At 47.4% G+C, this 16,669-nt stretch overlaps 6 protein-coding genes across 6 annotated transcripts; 3 read left to right on the forward strand and 3 right to left on the reverse strand.

Annotated features, from left to right (window-relative positions):
• Positions 1–2,305: 2,305 nt before the first annotated feature.
• N7469_005182 (ATP-dependent RNA helicase ECM16) lies at positions 2,306–5,981 on the reverse strand (the record flags this gene model as incomplete). Its single annotated transcript, XM_056644102.1, has 4 exons — positions 2,306–2,700; positions 2,771–4,917; positions 5,024–5,727; positions 5,781–5,981. The coding sequence occupies 4 exons, from the start codon at positions 5,979–5,981 to the stop codon at positions 2,306–2,308; spliced, it is 3,447 nt and encodes a 1,148-aa protein (XP_056500916.1).
• Positions 5,982–6,197: 216 nt separating this feature from the next.
• On the forward strand, positions 6,198–6,717 carry N7469_005183 (uncharacterized protein; the record flags this gene model as incomplete). The annotated part of the gene is made up of 2 exons (XM_056644103.1): positions 6,198–6,371; positions 6,421–6,717. 2 exons carry the CDS (start codon positions 6,198–6,200, stop codon positions 6,715–6,717), a joined length of 471 nt encoding a protein of 156 aa, XP_056500917.1.
• Positions 6,718–6,878: 161 nt separating this feature from the next.
• On the reverse strand, positions 6,879–8,116 carry N7469_005184 (uncharacterized protein; the record flags this gene model as incomplete). The annotated part of the gene is made up of 2 exons (XM_056644104.1): positions 6,879–7,182; positions 7,245–8,116. 2 exons carry the CDS (start codon positions 8,114–8,116, stop codon positions 6,879–6,881), a joined length of 1,176 nt encoding a protein of 391 aa, XP_056500918.1.
• Positions 8,117–9,559: 1,443 nt separating this feature from the next.
• N7469_005185 (uncharacterized protein) lies at positions 9,560–13,033 on the forward strand (the record flags this gene model as incomplete). Its single annotated transcript, XM_056644105.1, has 8 exons — positions 9,560–9,581; positions 9,640–10,100; positions 10,168–11,016; positions 11,073–11,183; positions 11,241–11,258; positions 11,322–11,437; positions 11,488–12,140; positions 12,198–13,033. 8 exons carry the CDS (start codon positions 9,560–9,562, stop codon positions 13,031–13,033), a joined length of 3,066 nt encoding a protein of 1,021 aa, XP_056500919.1.
• A 529-nt stretch (positions 13,034–13,562) lies between these two features.
• On the reverse strand, positions 13,563–14,124 carry N7469_005186 (histone H3 family protein; the record flags this gene model as incomplete). The annotated part of the gene is made up of 2 exons (XM_056644106.1): positions 13,563–13,909; positions 13,980–14,124. 2 exons carry the CDS (start codon positions 14,122–14,124, stop codon positions 13,563–13,565), a joined length of 492 nt encoding a protein of 163 aa, XP_056500920.1.
• A 464-nt stretch (positions 14,125–14,588) lies between these two features.
• On the forward strand, positions 14,589–15,317 carry derA (putative ER-associated proteolytic system protein Der1; the record flags this gene model as incomplete). Its single annotated transcript, XM_056644107.1, has 1 exon — positions 14,589–15,317. The coding sequence occupies one exon, from the start codon at positions 14,589–14,591 to the stop codon at positions 15,315–15,317; it is 729 nt and encodes a 242-aa protein (XP_056500921.1).
• Positions 15,318–16,669: the final 1,352 nt, after the last annotated feature.

The following is a 16,669-nucleotide window of genomic DNA, read 5'->3' on the forward strand; positions in this document are numbered from 1 at the left end:
ATCTTCGGAGATCGTTTGACCCCAATGCGGATATACACATGGTGTTTAGTTGATAGTGGTTCATTACCCTAGGGTTCCATGGTCGAACCGTCCGAGCCTATACATACGCAGGTTTTCACGTCACACTTTGTCAATCAAGATAACTGCTTATTGACTACCACTGTCACTCTCTTGTTTTCTGACAACTACCATGGCCTTTTTGAATAACTTCTTCATGTCCCAATTCGCTCTCCCACAGGGAATCAGCCCTCAGCCCTATCGCCTGGATAGCCTGACCAGCCTCCCCTTGGAGTTGTTAACCCAAATCTATGATCATCTGCCCTCGCCCGTCGATCGTGTCTGTCTTTGTCTCTGTAATCATAGACTCTATATTCTCTTCATGACATATTATCAATTTCCTTCTTTGAGACGTGACAATTTATCAATCTTCGCCAGACTGGAAAAAGATCTTCCGGGGTTTTTTGCATGCGACATCTGCAATATTCTCCATCGATACGATGGCTCGGAGAGTTTTGGGCTCAGTGGAATGGCCCATACCAAATATAGTCAACTTCCCTGTGTTAGGCACGGATATGAAGAGGATGCAGAGTGTATAGGAGGTTCATCAGTCAGTATGAGAACCCATTCTACATTCGATCATTCCAAGAATCGGCTCTCCTTTCTTCAAGTCAAACTTGCTATGAGAAGATATCTCTATGGTCCCCGATTTGGAATCAATACTGATTCTCTTGCTTTTACCCAAATAATGGAATACCGACATCCTTGGTTGATATCTAAAAACTCATGCACAACATTATCCGTCTATCAGCCTGTAAAACTGCTCTTCTCAATAGAAGCCCAAGTCTGTCCTGAACCACTTGGTATTCATATTCGAATGCAGGATATTATATCCTATGATATATGGCAGGATTCGAAGATCCAAGTAGCCTGGAAACCATATGTTATGAATCTTTTTGAGATATGCCCGCATGTCTCACTCCAGAGCAAGGCCGCTGAAATCGACGCTGTCTATGAAGGAACCAATCCCTCGTTCCCCTATACTTGCCCCAGATGCAATACAGACTCCTTGGTCGAATTCCGCAAAGTAGGCTCCAAGCCTGCCCTTGTTATGACAAGGTGGGTGAATTTGGGTCCTGGAATCCACCGCGATGATCCCCTGTGGAAAATTCATGTTTTTACTTGCAAGGATGGAACGATGCCAACGAAGATTCCGAAGGAGAAGGAGCTGGGATTTCACAGCCCTCGCACGAGTTTCGAAAATATGGCTATGCTGTCGTTCAGGGATCTTAAGTCTCGCAACCTGTCTTATCTTCGTGGCGATCGATATAAAAGCTGGTTTGGCCCTTTTGCTTTTGATGGGAAAGTTTCTGTTTGGCATATATCGTACAGAAGACTATCTACGAAGACGAAAGAATTATGCCAGAGGGTTTTCCAAGGTATTTTCCCAGCGTTTTCCACCCTTTTCTTTTACATTGGTGTTTTTCTCATTGTGATTGGTACCTTGCACTTCTTCGGTCTAGTGTCAGTATTTTGACCATCCAAGAAATATTCGGACTCCGAAGATAAGCGAATTTAATACCATATATCAGCGAAAAATCCGGCATACCTCTTCCAAAACTCCCAAAGCTACCTTGGTAATACACGGTTCATTTGAACAACGTCGATCAGGGTGATTGAAAATTAAGCACGACTTCATATTGACAGAGCTCATCTCGTGGGGTATCTCAATATCATCAGGTCTATTGGCTGTACAACACTGGGTCACTTCTTCAATAAACTAGTGATAAGCTTTTGATGTCATTCGGCTGAATGTCGTAATACCAGCTAGCTGTCTTGAGAGATATCTAGTTCATGTCTAAATATCAAAATAGTATCATAGACACTCCCGGGCATACGGAATTATCTTGAACCAAATTCTCCTTCACAGAAATTACAGTACCACCTAAATACATGTACCTGCTGTGACCACTATCATTTGATATACGCTTTGAATTCGCTCCGGCTGAAATCCGCGCGAAATTCACATGGAGGGGCCAACCCTGGAAAGCTTCCATATACGCTCGTATTGTTTTCACGAGGAAGAGTGGGAAGTCGTGGAGTGTCATTTCAAAAGCTTACAAAAATCATCTATACTAGTGTGACATGCGGTAGTTAGCTTGCTTTCAGGTAGAAAGTTTCGCCTAGTACAGTACTGATACTAGTTTCGGCTCCCAGGAACCTATACTGAACCGTGGTTGGATATCATAACCTCATCTATACAATGACATAAACAAGACACCAAGATAAATACATTATATGCTCTCAATCACGCCACAAACTTTTCAATAACCCATCCTTCTCTCGGGTCCTTCTTCTGAATAACCTTCTTAGCAGGTAAAGGCCAGCCCGTACCACCTGCATCACCAACCAACGAAGGCACAACCCAAGCAGATCGTCGTACAGGGATCCCATCCAAGATCTCCGTCTTGCCAATTGGCTTCCCGTACTCGAGTAACGGCGTTTCATGCGCAATAGCTGCGAGTTGAGGTCCACTTGGGACAACGAGCGGGAACATTCTGATCTTGGGAAGTTGATCCGAGACCAGTGATGCGGATGACTGCTGCAGATGCGAGAAAATGATGTACTGGGGCATTTCCTTCGGGGTGAGTTTCGCCAGGGTCGAGGTGGGATGGATGAAGACTGCTCGCTCCGAGATATCCTCTGCAGGTGGGCCATCTCGAGAACGGAAGAGAGTGAGATAGGGGACGTCAATGGCGCGACGGGGGGGCACGCGGATTCTCCGGTGGAACAGGCGCCATGTCGGCGCGGATAGCGACGTTATCGATAAAACCGGCTGTGACAATTTGCTTGAGGGCTTTGATTTGTTTTGAGGAGGGTTCGGGGAGTTTTGCCTCGTAGGAGCCGATTAAGCCTGGATTATTGGAGCGAACGATGTCGGTTAATTGGCGGCGGAGTTGAGACGCCTCTTTGAAGGCTTTGGCGCGGAGGAACATTTGTTCGCTGAAGGCTTCGCCGTCTGAAGCGTAGGCGTACGCGCAGATTGCGGAGAGATATTTGAGAGCGTCGGAGGTGTCGTCGTGTTTGCTTAAGAGACGGTGAACTCGGGCGTAGTTTTTGGATTTCTGCTCTCGCTCTGTGTCTTCGAGTCGGTCTGCATTGGTGTATACCTTCTGATCACCGTCACTATCGCTGTCACTGTCGCTGTCGTCATTGGATTTCTTCGTGGGCTGGTTATCAATTGGATTCACTTCGTTCTCGGCGACGAAGAGATCGCCAACAGCCAGTGCTGCGACTAGTGCAATCACGTAAGGCATGCAGCCGTGTTGATGTCCGATATACAGCATTTTACCGAAACGAGGTGAGAGAGGGTAAGTAGACAGACGTCGGCCAATTTGTGTCACTTGGCCGCTGGCAGAAAGGGCGCCGAGGTTTTTTAGTAGCTTCTCTGCTTTGGCGAGACCTTGGCGACTTGGAGGCGTGGGGAATGGGAAGTTGATCACATTGTGTAGGCCCATGCTCTTCATCTGAAGAACGACTCCTTCAATAGGCGTACGAAGGATCTCTGGATCTGTGTACTCCTCGAAATCATTTTCGAAAACGGCAGATGAATACATGCGATAGCAGTGACCTGGTCCAGTACGACCGGCTCGACCAGCTCTCTGGTTTGCACTGGCCTTGCTGATCCATCCAATCTGGAAGCTCTGAACACCGGTGAAGAGATCGTACTGCTTTTCCTTTGAACGGCCGCAGTCAAAGACATACTTGATTCCGGGGATAGTCAAGGAAGTCTCGGCGACGTTCGTAGCCAGAATGATGAGACGTGAGTCGTCTGGTGGTGCCTCGAAGACCTTCATTTGCTCCTTTGTGGGCAGTTGTGAATACAGAGGTAGCACGTGGACACGTGTAGATGAATCCATAGCGTCTTCACCCAAGTCAAAGCCTTCGTCTTCTTCCTCCGGTTCGTCTAAACCGGTAATCTCAAGATCGCTTTCGTCATCCCCTCCAGCATTATCCATTTCTGTGCCACCCAATTCCAGGTCCTCTGCCTCCAGAGGGGCGTCATTTGCTGTGATCTGCACCTTAGCTTGAGTTGCATCAGCTTTTTGTGTAGGCTTGAATGCCTGTTTCAGGCGTTTTGAGAGTTGGCGAATCTCATTCTGCCCAGTCAGGAAAACAAGCATTCCACCAGGTGGTAGTTTGCGGTGTCCTCGCGATACCTTGCGGAAAGCTTCTTCGACATAGTCACGGTGTGTACGACGAGCAAAATGGACGGTGACAGGGTACTGACGACCCTCTGCCTGGACCAATGGAGGTGGCCCTTGTCGGAAGAGGGCTGCGTTTTGTGTGAAATCGGAGATGCGCAGGGTGGCAGACATGATGACGATCTTCAGCGGCGTAACTGTCGGATCCTCGGCCATCAGTGATTTGCGCAGGTCCACAATACGACTGACCATTCCGATGAGAATATCGGTGTTGACGCTCCGCTCGTGAGCTTCATCAATGATGATGACAGAGTACTTGCGGAGAGCAAAGTCCTCTGCAATCTCGCGAAGAAGAATACCATCAGTCATGAACTTGATGGCAGTCTTTTTGGACACTGTTGTTTCAAATCGAATCTGGTAGGAAACCTGATCGGAGTACTGGCCAAGTTCCTGAGCCACACGGTTCGCCATACTCACTGCTGCTACTCGGCGCGGTTGAGTAACACCAATGAGGCCCGGATTAGGGCTATTTGGATTGCCGTATCCAGACTCGAATAGGAATTGAGGCAGCTGAGTGGTCTTACCACTACCGGTAGCACCCCAAATGACAATCGTTGAATTATTGTGAATCGCTTCCATGATTTTTTGTTCCTCGCCAACAACAGGAAGACCCAGGCGCGCGTTTTGAATCTCCTCAGAGCGGTCGACAGGAACGCTAAAAGCTTTGCGATAGGGATCACCTTTGGTGACCTTGAGTTTCTCAGGCAAAGGCTCTTCCTCGTACACAGTATTTTTTGCTTCTTTTCTAGGGGGGAGCAAACGCCTGCTGCTGCGCATAATCATTGATCGTTGGGTCTTCTGGCTTAAAGCCTACAGCTTCGTTGATTTGCTGTGTGGCCCAAGATTTGAAAGCTGATTGTCTAGGCTTGATTTTGCGGGGAACCTCCTCAGTTTCCTCGTCGGAATCTCCATCTGAGTCTTCGGAAGAGTCTTCGGAAGAATCTTCAGACGATGCATCATCTGAGTCCTCATCATCGTCTTCACCCTCCGACTCATCGTCAGAATCATTCGAGTCTTCCTCATCTTCATCTTCAACCTCTCCAGCGGAGTCCTCCTCGCCCGATCCAAAACCCTCCCAAGAAGGCTCTTCCACGCGAGCCGGAGCCGGAGCCGGTTTTGCGGTCCGTTTGCGCTTTTTCAAGATTGGAAAGCCATCGGGACCAAGCTCAAGGGGACGCTTCAATCCACTTCCAACGGGTGCTTCGGGTTTCGGAGCCGGCTCGGGGTCAGTGGTAGGGTCAGATGCTTTCAGATCGCGATCAGAATCGTCCGTGTCATATCCCGAAATATCTGGAGTGGAGGTAGTCCGGGGTTGTACTGTGACGACAGGCTCGGTAATACCCTCATCACCTTGTCTTTTCCGCTTGCCGAGGTCTCTGAAGCTTTGCAGGCCAGTATTATCGGTTTTCGCTTCGGCGAGTTTCTTGAGAAGTTCGATGTTCTCTTCTTTCTTAAGTTTGTTTTCCTGCGTAGAAGGTTAACATCGGTTCTGCAAACAGTGGGACCTGGTTCACACACAATATACTTATCTAAACGTTTTTGCTTCTTCGATGAGACATTGGTATTCTGCTCTCGAAGTTCCTCGCGAAGCTTTTGTCTCCGAGCCTCTTTTTCATCTTTGGACACTGGTGCTAGCTCCGTTGCATTGGTGTCGACCGGCGCAGCGGATTCCTGGCGCCGGTGCTTCTGCTTCCGCTGACGAGGAACGAATTTAGGCATCTTGATAGATCCCGCCACTCGATTGACGGCGAAAAATCAAGAGGCTTGAATTGTCTTGTCGTCGAGTCGTCCTCGAGTCGTCCGAAGGAAAAAATGTCGGACATGACAGAAGCGGTGACATTCTGCCAGTCTTTTATTGTGGGGACGGTTTGACCGCCCGGAGATATCAACAAGCGCGGCGCCATTGAAAGACGGGAAACTGCAACAACATCAAATATGGCAACCTTGGACGATGCTTTCCAGCAATCGCTGAATTTAGATTTGCCGTTTCCTGCGGCCACGAAACAAACCGCAGGTCTGGTAGATGGCGTCAAAACGGATGTTATGGTCATGAACTTCAGCGATAAGATCATGGTGACCATCTCACAGCAAGGCCGGCTTGCACACTGGGTTTGTGTTGTCCGAATCTGAATTGAAGGGATTTGCTGACTCGGAAAAGCTACATGTTCCTCTTGAAAATCAAAATCCGGGTACCGATGGCATGCACATCGTCCCGGAGGGTGCTGATGACAGCCTGTTGCCCCTCAGCGGGCTGACAGCGACATCACTTCTGGGCGGTCATGCTCCTGGTCAGGATACAATTGGCCAACTTATTGCTCGTCAAATTGCCACTGCAATTGCAACCAAATCTCCTGCTGAAAAGCGACTTTTGGTAGTCGGCCTTGGTCTTGGGAAGACAGGCGCAGACCGGGATTCGTTCTTTTCCATCATCGACCTTGTTCTGCAGTGCATTTAAGATACCATTCCACTTTAATGAAAATCATGATTTACGATGGTTCGAAGTTTTGTCGAATTGAAAAAGCAGACATCGGATGATGTAGTGTCATTTTTACGGAGGATGTCTGTTGAATATAATACATGGCCGCGTGACAGTTGTCTTGCAAATGCCACCATGGTTTACGAAATGCGATACAACAAAGTACCGAATCCAAGACCATCGAATCCACCGGACGTACTGCCATAGTTACCACCACCACCCTCCACGCCTCCAGTAGAGTTATCATTCACCCAGTCCCGATAAGCGTCGGTCCAAGTCGAGTCAAGGCCCTTCAGCTGTCCATAATGAGCCGACAATAGTTCGAACCCAGGACGCACAGTTCCGCGGGAATTGTTTGAAATGACCGTCTGATTCCCCTGATAGCTGTTATAGGCAGTATAAGGAACATCGTGACCGACATTATATTTTCCAATGTACTCAGCCCTGTGACCCGGTTAACTTCACTTAATACGGTTTATTCAAATCAAGAGAAAGCCTTCACTTACGCATTCAGAATCTCATTGCTGTATTCTGCAAAGAGGTCATCGCCCTGGTTATATGCCTGCTGTGCAATAATCCCAAACAGAACAGCATCCAGTGTAGAATGGCCCTGGTCCCGGCCAGCTTCCTGACCCTGCGTCAAAAGCTTTCCGGTTTCCGACTCTGTATAGTTGGCGATAGCAAAGACTGGTAAGGCGCCATTCGAGGGCCCTGTACGCACATAGTCGATGGCATTATCGTACATGGTTTGATTGTCGGTAAAGATACCAATCGCGATGAGCGAGGCAAGATTGCACTGATCCCAATTGGCATAGTAATGATAATAGTCCTGGCCATTGTGATTTCCCAAGAAAAGCGTGTTCATGGAGGCAAATACGTTCGTTAACATAGTTCCGGTCGCTGTTTTATTCTCACTGTTCCAACCGGCATAGTCAGACATGAGTTCAGCCGCATTCGCCATCTGGTAGCCATATAGACCAGAGGCCAGGAACTTATCACTTGTTCCGCTTATGCCGGTCAAGGTTACTGCCCAAGAGTTAAGGATATTCACGGCTGCATCGGCGAAGGTGGTGTCGTTGGAGATTTTCCAACGTAACGCGAGTTGGTAAGCGGCCGCGGCATCACGGTATAGATTTTGATAATTTTCGGGATCAACGCCATTAGCGCCGCGATACACGGTCTCCTGTGGGCTGGGCTGGTAGGATGATTGAGCGTAAGGGCTGTTTGTCAACAATGTCCAGGTAGAATTCCATGGCTCGTTGGCATCGGCGACATGAGTGTTGATGCGCTCAAAGTCTTGTGTTGTGTGAAGTGCTCCAGGGTGAACGAAGGCTGATGCCGCGGTCGATAAAGCGAGGATTGAAGTGATCAATGCCATTGTGTATGAATATCTTGAAGAACGAGGACAAAGGAAGCAGATACTAGGTACGAGTGACAAGTAGATCTCACTCTGAGATTAGGGTTAATGGAAGGATGTATATTTCAGAAGTTCAAAAACGGACGAATCTTTTTATAACTACTCTACAGAGTACTCAATGAGCTTCACGTTTGGAAACAACGGCCTCCCGTCATTTCAAGACTAATCCTGCGGTACTCGTAGGTGATCGGCGCTTTTTATTGAAGTGGAGAAGGGAGATGTTTCATAACTGAGACGAAAACCCCTGAATGGTGCCATTCTGAACCAGGAGAAGTTAAAAATGCAAGAAAATTGGATGATAAAAGCCAAATAAATTAAAGAATTCGTTCCAAATAGGAAAATTAGCGATGGAACGTGCGGACAGCCTGCTTGTCTTCGTCTATGGCACTCATTGCTCGGAACCGGTGCAGTAGACGAGTGTTGTTGAAGAGCCATTCTTTTCATTGATTGTATCATTCTTCTTTCAAATATAGACAACTACACGTAGTCAAATTGTTCAAATTCTCTGCCATCTAATTTTGCCACAATGCAGAGTACCTAACCAAGTGGATAGAAACCGAAATATTGGAGTCAAAAGTTTGTGTCTCCATTATTTTGGCCGTGATATATTCCAATCACGGAATATATTACAGATTTTCATAATCTAAACCAGAACAAATATGGGAAATAATATAAAGACCGGAAGATCTGTCTTGGTCTCTATTTATATTATGGGCATCGAGATTGTATAGTATCTTGCCTTCCTCAATCTGCCCAAGAGCTAGCCCTTCTAACGGGAATCCTCAATATTCTTTACCATTGGTGGTTTCCACAGTAGGTATAAACTCCAGTTTATGCACCGCAATACATGTTATATAGCCCTATATAACATGTATTGCGGTGCATTTCTATTGTGTGCATCTATATTTCATATAGTACTGTATAAAGTGATAGGATACGGGACTGCCGATCTCCGATCTCCGCACTGCAAACTAGTAGCATTCATTGTCTTTCAACTTTTGATGCTTTCTCACGCTCTCATAAGATACACGATACCACTTTTATCCTTAACTGCCTACTATCTACTACTACCTACTATCAATATATAAATATATCTAATATGTCTCTGATTGACTGTATATCCTCCGTACTATGTAGTTGATGTTCAAAGCGGTGAGCTTATCTTATCAGTTATCAGCTGACCGGCCCGACGCGACTTCGCTTTGACGAAACCTCGAGAGACTTCCAATCCGCAACGATTCGTGGGGGAGGAATCCAGCTGCAGCTGGTATATCACGGCGATGAGCTTCCCACCGAACTCCGGTCAATATCCGCAGTATATCCATCCGCAATATCAAACCGGTCATCCTCCGCCGCCGCAGTTGCTGTACGGCAATGTCGCTTCCCAGCCGCCGGCGCCATACAATGGATATGGCAAACCGCAAATGTATCCTCCGGGGATGATGCCCTACCCTGGATATCCCCAATATAATCAACAGCAGCAGCCTCAGCAACATCATGTCTCGCAATCGGCCCCCCATTCTCTCCCGCAGTTGCAACAATCTCCCCTCATTCATCAGCAATCACCTTTGTCGCAACAGCAACCTCCAATTCATCAGCTACATCAGCAACCCTCACATCCCCAGATGATGCAGCAGCAATCTTCTCTGCCTACTCAAATGCAGCAGCAATCACCACGGCCGCAGATGCAACAATCTCCTCGTCCACAACTTCCGCCACAACCTCAACTATCTTCAATGCCTCAACACTCTCCACACCCCCAGTTGCAGTCTCCACGTCCACAGATACAACAGCAGCAACAGCGTCCTTCAATACAGCATCAATCTCCACGGCCCCAGGCTCTCCACCCACAGTCTTCCTTCCCTCAGATTCAACAGGAATCACCGCGTCCTCAATTGCAGCAGCTCTCACATCCTCAAATCCAACAACAATCTCCACGGCCCCAGTTGCAGCAATCCCCGCGCCCCCAAGTCCAGCAGCAACCTCAGCCTCAGATTCAACCTCAACCTCAGCCCCCTCCGCTGCCCCAGCAATCCCCGCGTCCTCAACAAGAGCAGCTCCCCATCGTTCCACCTTCCCCAACCCAGTCTTCTGTTCCGCAGAATCCACCCGTACATCCCGCCGCACGTCCTGCAAATCCTGGGCCACGACCACCTCCGTCTCTACCACAAGAAGAGCAGCAGCAACAGTTCATCAACCCAGCTGAGCTATTTGTTCAGACCCCACTGCCAACAGCTCCGCGATCTCGATACGTCTCTTCGCCGCAATTTCTCGAGACAAGCTCAGTCCCATCACCTGCGAGTGAAGCTCCTGCACTTCCACCACAAGCCACTTTGATGCCAGCGCCGGCACCAATCTCAGCACCAGTTCAAGTGACAAGTACACCAGCTGCTGTGCCACAGCAAGCATTTCAAACCCCGCAGCCTCCGCAACCCTTGCCATTCATCAAGCCCGAAAAGGTTCAGGTCCAACCTCCTCCCAAGGCTGAGGCCAAAATCACACCCCCTGCCCACAAGCCGAATGTCGCACAATCTCAGCCAACCCCGTCATCAGCGAATCAAGCTGTTCCGCAAATGGTGATTCCCGCACCATCACCGGATATGCAAGCCAACACCCAAAAACAATCTCCCAAGAAGCAGCAGGTGAAGAAGCAGCCTAGTCAACAAACGGCAGATAAGGTCGTGAAGCCCTCAAAACCACCCGTAGATTATCAGGTCCTGCTTCTATCACTAGCGGACGAGTACTTGAATGCTGCACACAGCCATGGGACTACAATGGCTTTGTCAACTCAAAGAGGCGAAGTCGAAGAGTACTATAAATTAATTTCCACTGGATTGGGCTGCTTGGAAGCTGTTCTCAAGGTAAGTCATCGGCCATCCATTTCTTGGTCTCACTTGTACTTATCCATTTTCAATAGAACTGGCGACTTCAGCCCCGCAAAGAAGCATTGGTGAGGCTTCGGTATGCTCGGACATTATTCGAGGAAACAGAGAACGATCTCGAGGCGGAGACAGCTTTAAGTAAAGGCGTAAGTAGGCCTATTTATAGATTTGGCATCCACGAAGGGAAGCTAACTTGCAGATAGATTGACCTCTGCGAGCGTGTGAGTGTTTGGTAATAGTGTGATCAGCGATGTTCCACTCAACTAACGTATTTCATAATTCAGAATCGTATGTTAGATTTGAAGTATAGCATGCAACATCTTTTGGCACGGATGCTTCACAAATCCAATCCAAAGGCTTCTCTCAAAGCAGTGGATGGAATGATTCAAGATGTTGAGGCGTATGTGATCATCTTTGTATCTTTAAGAAGCAATACTAACTATCACCCAGGTATCGACATGCGGCATGGGAATATGCATTCCGTTTCCTGCGTGTTTCGTTGTCATTATCGGCTCCAACACATCATGATTCTGTTCATGCACTGCAGCATCTTCATAAGATTGCGGCTATGGCGAATCGCAATGGTGATAGAGCCGTCTCGGCAATGGCGGCAGTCATTGAGGCGTTGTCGCATCTCCAGCAAGGTGCAGGCTCTGATGCCATCGAGCAAGCACAGCGTGCCCTAGCAACGGCAAGAAGTCATCAGTTGAATGACGAACTTCGACAAATCCCCCAGCTCGCTACCCTCATTCAGATTGTCGATATTTGTTGCAGTCTGCTTGAGTACGATGTAAACCAGTCTGCTCAAAAACTGAAGGTCATGCAAACTTTGGTGGATGAAACACTGAACGACCCAAATTGGCGCCCCGATGGCTCATTCTCTGTGCCTCTGAACGGGAAATCTGCCGGGCCATCATCGATCGATACTGGTGATATTCTTCAGGTTCACAACGGAACTCTACTCTTGAGCTTTAGCTGGCTGCCCCAGCATGACCTCTATGCGCTTTCGTATTTCTTAAGTTCCATCACTTTGAGCGCCAAGAACTCATATGATGGTCGAAAGGCAGAGAAATACCTTGATGAGGGCATTCGGATGATTCAGGGTAAGTTGTTCAACAATGGTACGTGCGATAGAACATTGATATTGATGGTGAATATAGGAGACTTCAAGACGCCCCAGGAGATTCCAGAAGCCATGGTCAATGCTGCACGACGTGTTGAATGGCGTCGGACCCTTTACTGCAACTTTCTTCTACAACGAATTTTCCTGGCTTGCTCTAGAACCGACTGGGACTTTGCAACTCAAAGTCTCAAAGACCTCCGACAAGCTACCCAGGAGCTTGATCCAGAAGTCCCCAAATCGATTCAATGCCTCATGGAATACGCCACCGGCTCAATTGCTCAAGCGACTGGAGATCTAGCATCGGCGCTAGCCATCTTCCAATCCCCGTTGCTAAGACTATCACCCTCATCTAGCAAGATATCTCGTAACGATCCCTACCGAGACATCTGTGTCCTTTCAGCATTAAACACAGTCCTCATTCTCCGCGATCCAGCCCATCCATCCCACTCCCAACTTCCTGCAATTCTATCCACCCTCGAATCCTTCTGCCAGGCTAGTCCGAATAAGTACATCCAGGCCGCTTATTTCCTGGTTTGTTCAACCGTACATACGGAATCCACCATACAAACCAAACAATACCTCCAACAAGCTCTTCAATCCGCAACCGCCATCAGCAATAGTCAAATCACCTGCATGACCCTCACGTTCATGAGTTGGAAATACTTCCGCGGCGTCGTAGGCGAACAAGCGGAAAAGAGCGCCCGAGCCGGTCGCGCAATGGCGAAACGAGCCAATGATCGTTTATGGGCCAGTGTCACCGATGAAATGCTTGCTGATACCCTCGAACGTCAAGGTAAAGGAGAAGAAGCCAATAGTGTACGAGAGGAAGGCCAACGTCTTGTTATGGGCCTTCCACCTGGCTTGAAACGATAAGGCTTGCAGAAAACAATTGTCTTTCTCGGTACTTCTTTCTGTTATATTACATTTTGGAAGTTGTTTATGATACCATATGATATGATACGGGGCGTTACGTTGTTTGAATAGGTCACGCCGCAATATAATATTTATTCGTTGATCAGTCTCACTTTTGCAGCAGGTATTAGATTGTTGACGTAGATGAATCAACACAACTCTTCTCGATGATTAATTACCTCATTAATTAAGAACAATATCAAGGAAAGATCTTGAGAATGGCATAAGATAATAAAGAGGTATAATGCAATAGCATTAGGATTGTAGAAAAAGAACAAAAGGTGGGAGTAAAACAAGGAATCCAAACCACCCCAATCCAACATAGACACCATACCATAATACGCCGGCAATATCAGCTATACTTCCCATCCAATATGACGAGAGAACCAATGCCAATACCTAATGAACCCCGGAACGCTCAAAAAAAACGAAATCAATACAAAAACCCCCGCGGGAGGGGAAGCACAGTACAAGGATAAATAGGTTCAATTTAACCAAGACCAGCCCAAACCCCACGAATCCGACGCGCTAATTGAATATCCTTTTGCATGATCGTCACTCGCTTCGCATGGATAGCGCACAGATTCGTATCCTCGAATAAATGTACCAAAAACGCCTCGGATGCTTCCTGTAATGCTTGAATTGCGTGCGATTGCCAGCGCAACTCTGCGCCTCGTTCGGCGGGTAGTAAATCCAGTGCGACTTCTCGGACTAATCGGGCGAATGGGAGTTTGGCAATTAACAGATCATAAGAGCGTTGGTAACGGCGGATTTCTTTCAGAGCGACAGTTCCGGGTTTGTAGCGGCGACGTCGTCCTTGTGGGGTTGGATCTCCGGCTGGGAAAAATATAAACAAACATGGACTTCGAGATTTGCTTATGGGTGGGGGTGGGGGGTAATGGCTTACGTTGTACATCTGATGGTCGCTTTCCTGCAGTCGTCTTTGATGGACCTCCCTTCGACTTGCGAACTGCTGATGGTGAAATATTTGATGGACGGTTTTTGGAGGCTGTTGATGAGCTCGCCTTGGCGGATGCGGTTTTGGGTGGCATTTTGGTAGGTAAGTTTGCGCGCAAGAGTGCGACGGGGTATAATTGGATCGATTCGGATCAGGCGATGCGATGCGAGTCGCAATGAGTAATCACTTCGATTAATTTGGCGCAATTGATGTATGTAGCTTTTCAACGTGCATCCAGATTGGCCCTTGCAGGAGGATTCGAGATGTTTTGAAGATATGAAAGAAAACAATATTTGAGGGAAATGACTGTGGATAGAGAATTGTATTCCTTTGAATCGGCCAAAAAAGCAAGAAATAAAGACGGGCAACACTATTCAAAAGAAGAGAAGAGAGAATCGCGAAAGAAAATCGAGGAGGCTGGGGAATTTCGCGTCTCTCGTGCATAATCACGTGACTATGTCGGACCTTCTCCAAGCCCAACCCGCTCCAGTCGATTCAATGCAAGTTGACACCTCATTTAGTTGGAGAGTTTCACTCCGATAAAGCTCATCTGACATTATGGCTGCTCTGGGGCAGATGGGACAATTCCCTTTAGAACAATGGTTCTACGAGATGCCACCAGTGACAAGATGGTGGACTGTAGCCACGGTGGCCACCTCGGTGTTGGTACAATGTCATATCGTGACACCATTCCAACTATTCTACAGCTTCCGAACTGTCTATGCCAAATCGCAATATTGGCGACTTGTCTCGACATTTCTCTATTTCGGCCCTTTAAATCTGGATCTTTTATTCCATGTCTTTTTCTTGCAGCGATACTCACGTCTTCTGGAAGAATCGTCCGGTCGTTCTTCGGCACAATTCGCTTGGTTACTGGTTTATGCTATGACTTCGCTGCTCGTGTTATCGCCTTTCCTTTCGTTACCTTTTCTCGGAACTGCGCTCTCGTCCAGTCTCGTTTATATCTGGGCGCGACGAAATCCAGAGGCTCGATTGAGTTTTCTGGGTCTTCTTGTTTTCACGGCACCATACTTGCCCTGGGTGTTAATGGGATTTAGTATTGTTGTTCATAAAGAGGTGCCAAAGGATGAAATTTGTGGGGTGGTGGTTGGACATGTGTGGTATTTCTTCAATGATGTGTATCCAACTCTTCATGGTGGCCATCGCCCTTTTGATCCGCCGCGATGGTGGCGGCGATTGTTCGAGGCCGTTGAAGACGACGCACGCCCCACCAATGCCAATCTCAACCCAGAGTTCGCTGTCGCCGCCGCACCTGAAGTCCGATAGTTGTTGCCTGCGAGAAATTGAGTCTGATGAGAAGATTTGCGGAAATATTTGCGATATTTCAGGATTGAAATACCGAGTTTGCCGTGGTTCCGTGGCAAGCCTATGTGTATTGTACCAGCTGGCCTGAATACGTACTATGTAGCTCGGGTGAAGAACGGCTTCAACTCTACAAGACACAGTACAGATCAGAGCATGTAGTATGTATGTACTGCAGTTCTAAATTTGTGGAGTGGGGGCTGGTTATCTTTTTGCCTAGAAATGAGGGCTGTGCACCTGCCGAGAAACGGTGGGAACACCGTGGGGTGCCGAGGTTAACAACACGAATACGAGCATACATAGCGATAGATACCCTTGATAGTTATATGCAGTTCATTTCAGTTCAGTTACTGTATAAGTACAAGTATAAGTAGCTGATCATATATAGTATATTCTGTAGTATATATCCTTATCAATAACTATATACCATTGACCATTTCTGTTACATATCCAGTCTCAAAAATTCTGGGAGTTGTGCAACTATAGTACTTATGAAGTATATTATTGCTGTACCACCATTCAAGTAAGTGGTTTCTACGGTAGTAGATATGTACATACACCCACTTGACCCCAGATATCCAATGCCTATCCTTGCTGTTCTCGTTGTCCTTACTAGTACTCCATACTCTCTTCCTTGGTTCTTACGTTGGCCAAGAACAAGGCTGAGAAGCCGAGAGAAGGCATTTGCCCACACATGCACCATGACATAGAGTATACATGGACAACTTGCCCATCGCACGAATTGACTGTTTCCAGCGCTTAGATGAAATGATTACCCGAAATAGAGTCAGTTCGGACACCACCCACGTCACCCAGGTGTACAACTAACTATGGTGTAGATAGATGGTAGGCGGTACAGGATGTGGGGATGGGGCCAATACATTGTGCATATGCAATACCCAGATCCAGCCTCTACATAGTATATATCTATTCTACTGTAAGTACACTGTCTCAATACTAAAGTGTATACTTTGGAAATACTATACACTATATTGTACACTTCATAATACTATCTATATCCTCACTCAATTAAACTACATAATTAATACTGTACAGCACATACGTATATTGTACACTATGGACGCGTAATGGATGAGCTGACCAATCAGAGCGAAGATGCTCAGCCACCACCGCCAGCTGACATAATCCATATTGAGTTTTGCCCCTGCCCACGCTAGTCCAACTCAGGCGATCCGCTTTGACTTCGCCTTTTCCTCGCAACGTCCGCTCCTTTTCTTCTTTCGTTTTAGTTGGACTCTTCTAATTCCCCACACTTCTTTTTCTTCGTCGCTCCTTATTATCTCCCCTATTCGTCT

Source organism: Penicillium citrinum, assembly GCF_028827155.1.
Source record: "Penicillium citrinum strain IBT 23319 chromosome Unknown utg000004l:1.0-2404223.0:1.0-2405248.0, whole genome shotgun sequence".
NCBI lineage: Eukaryota > Fungi > Ascomycota > Eurotiomycetes > Eurotiales > Aspergillaceae > Penicillium > Penicillium citrinum.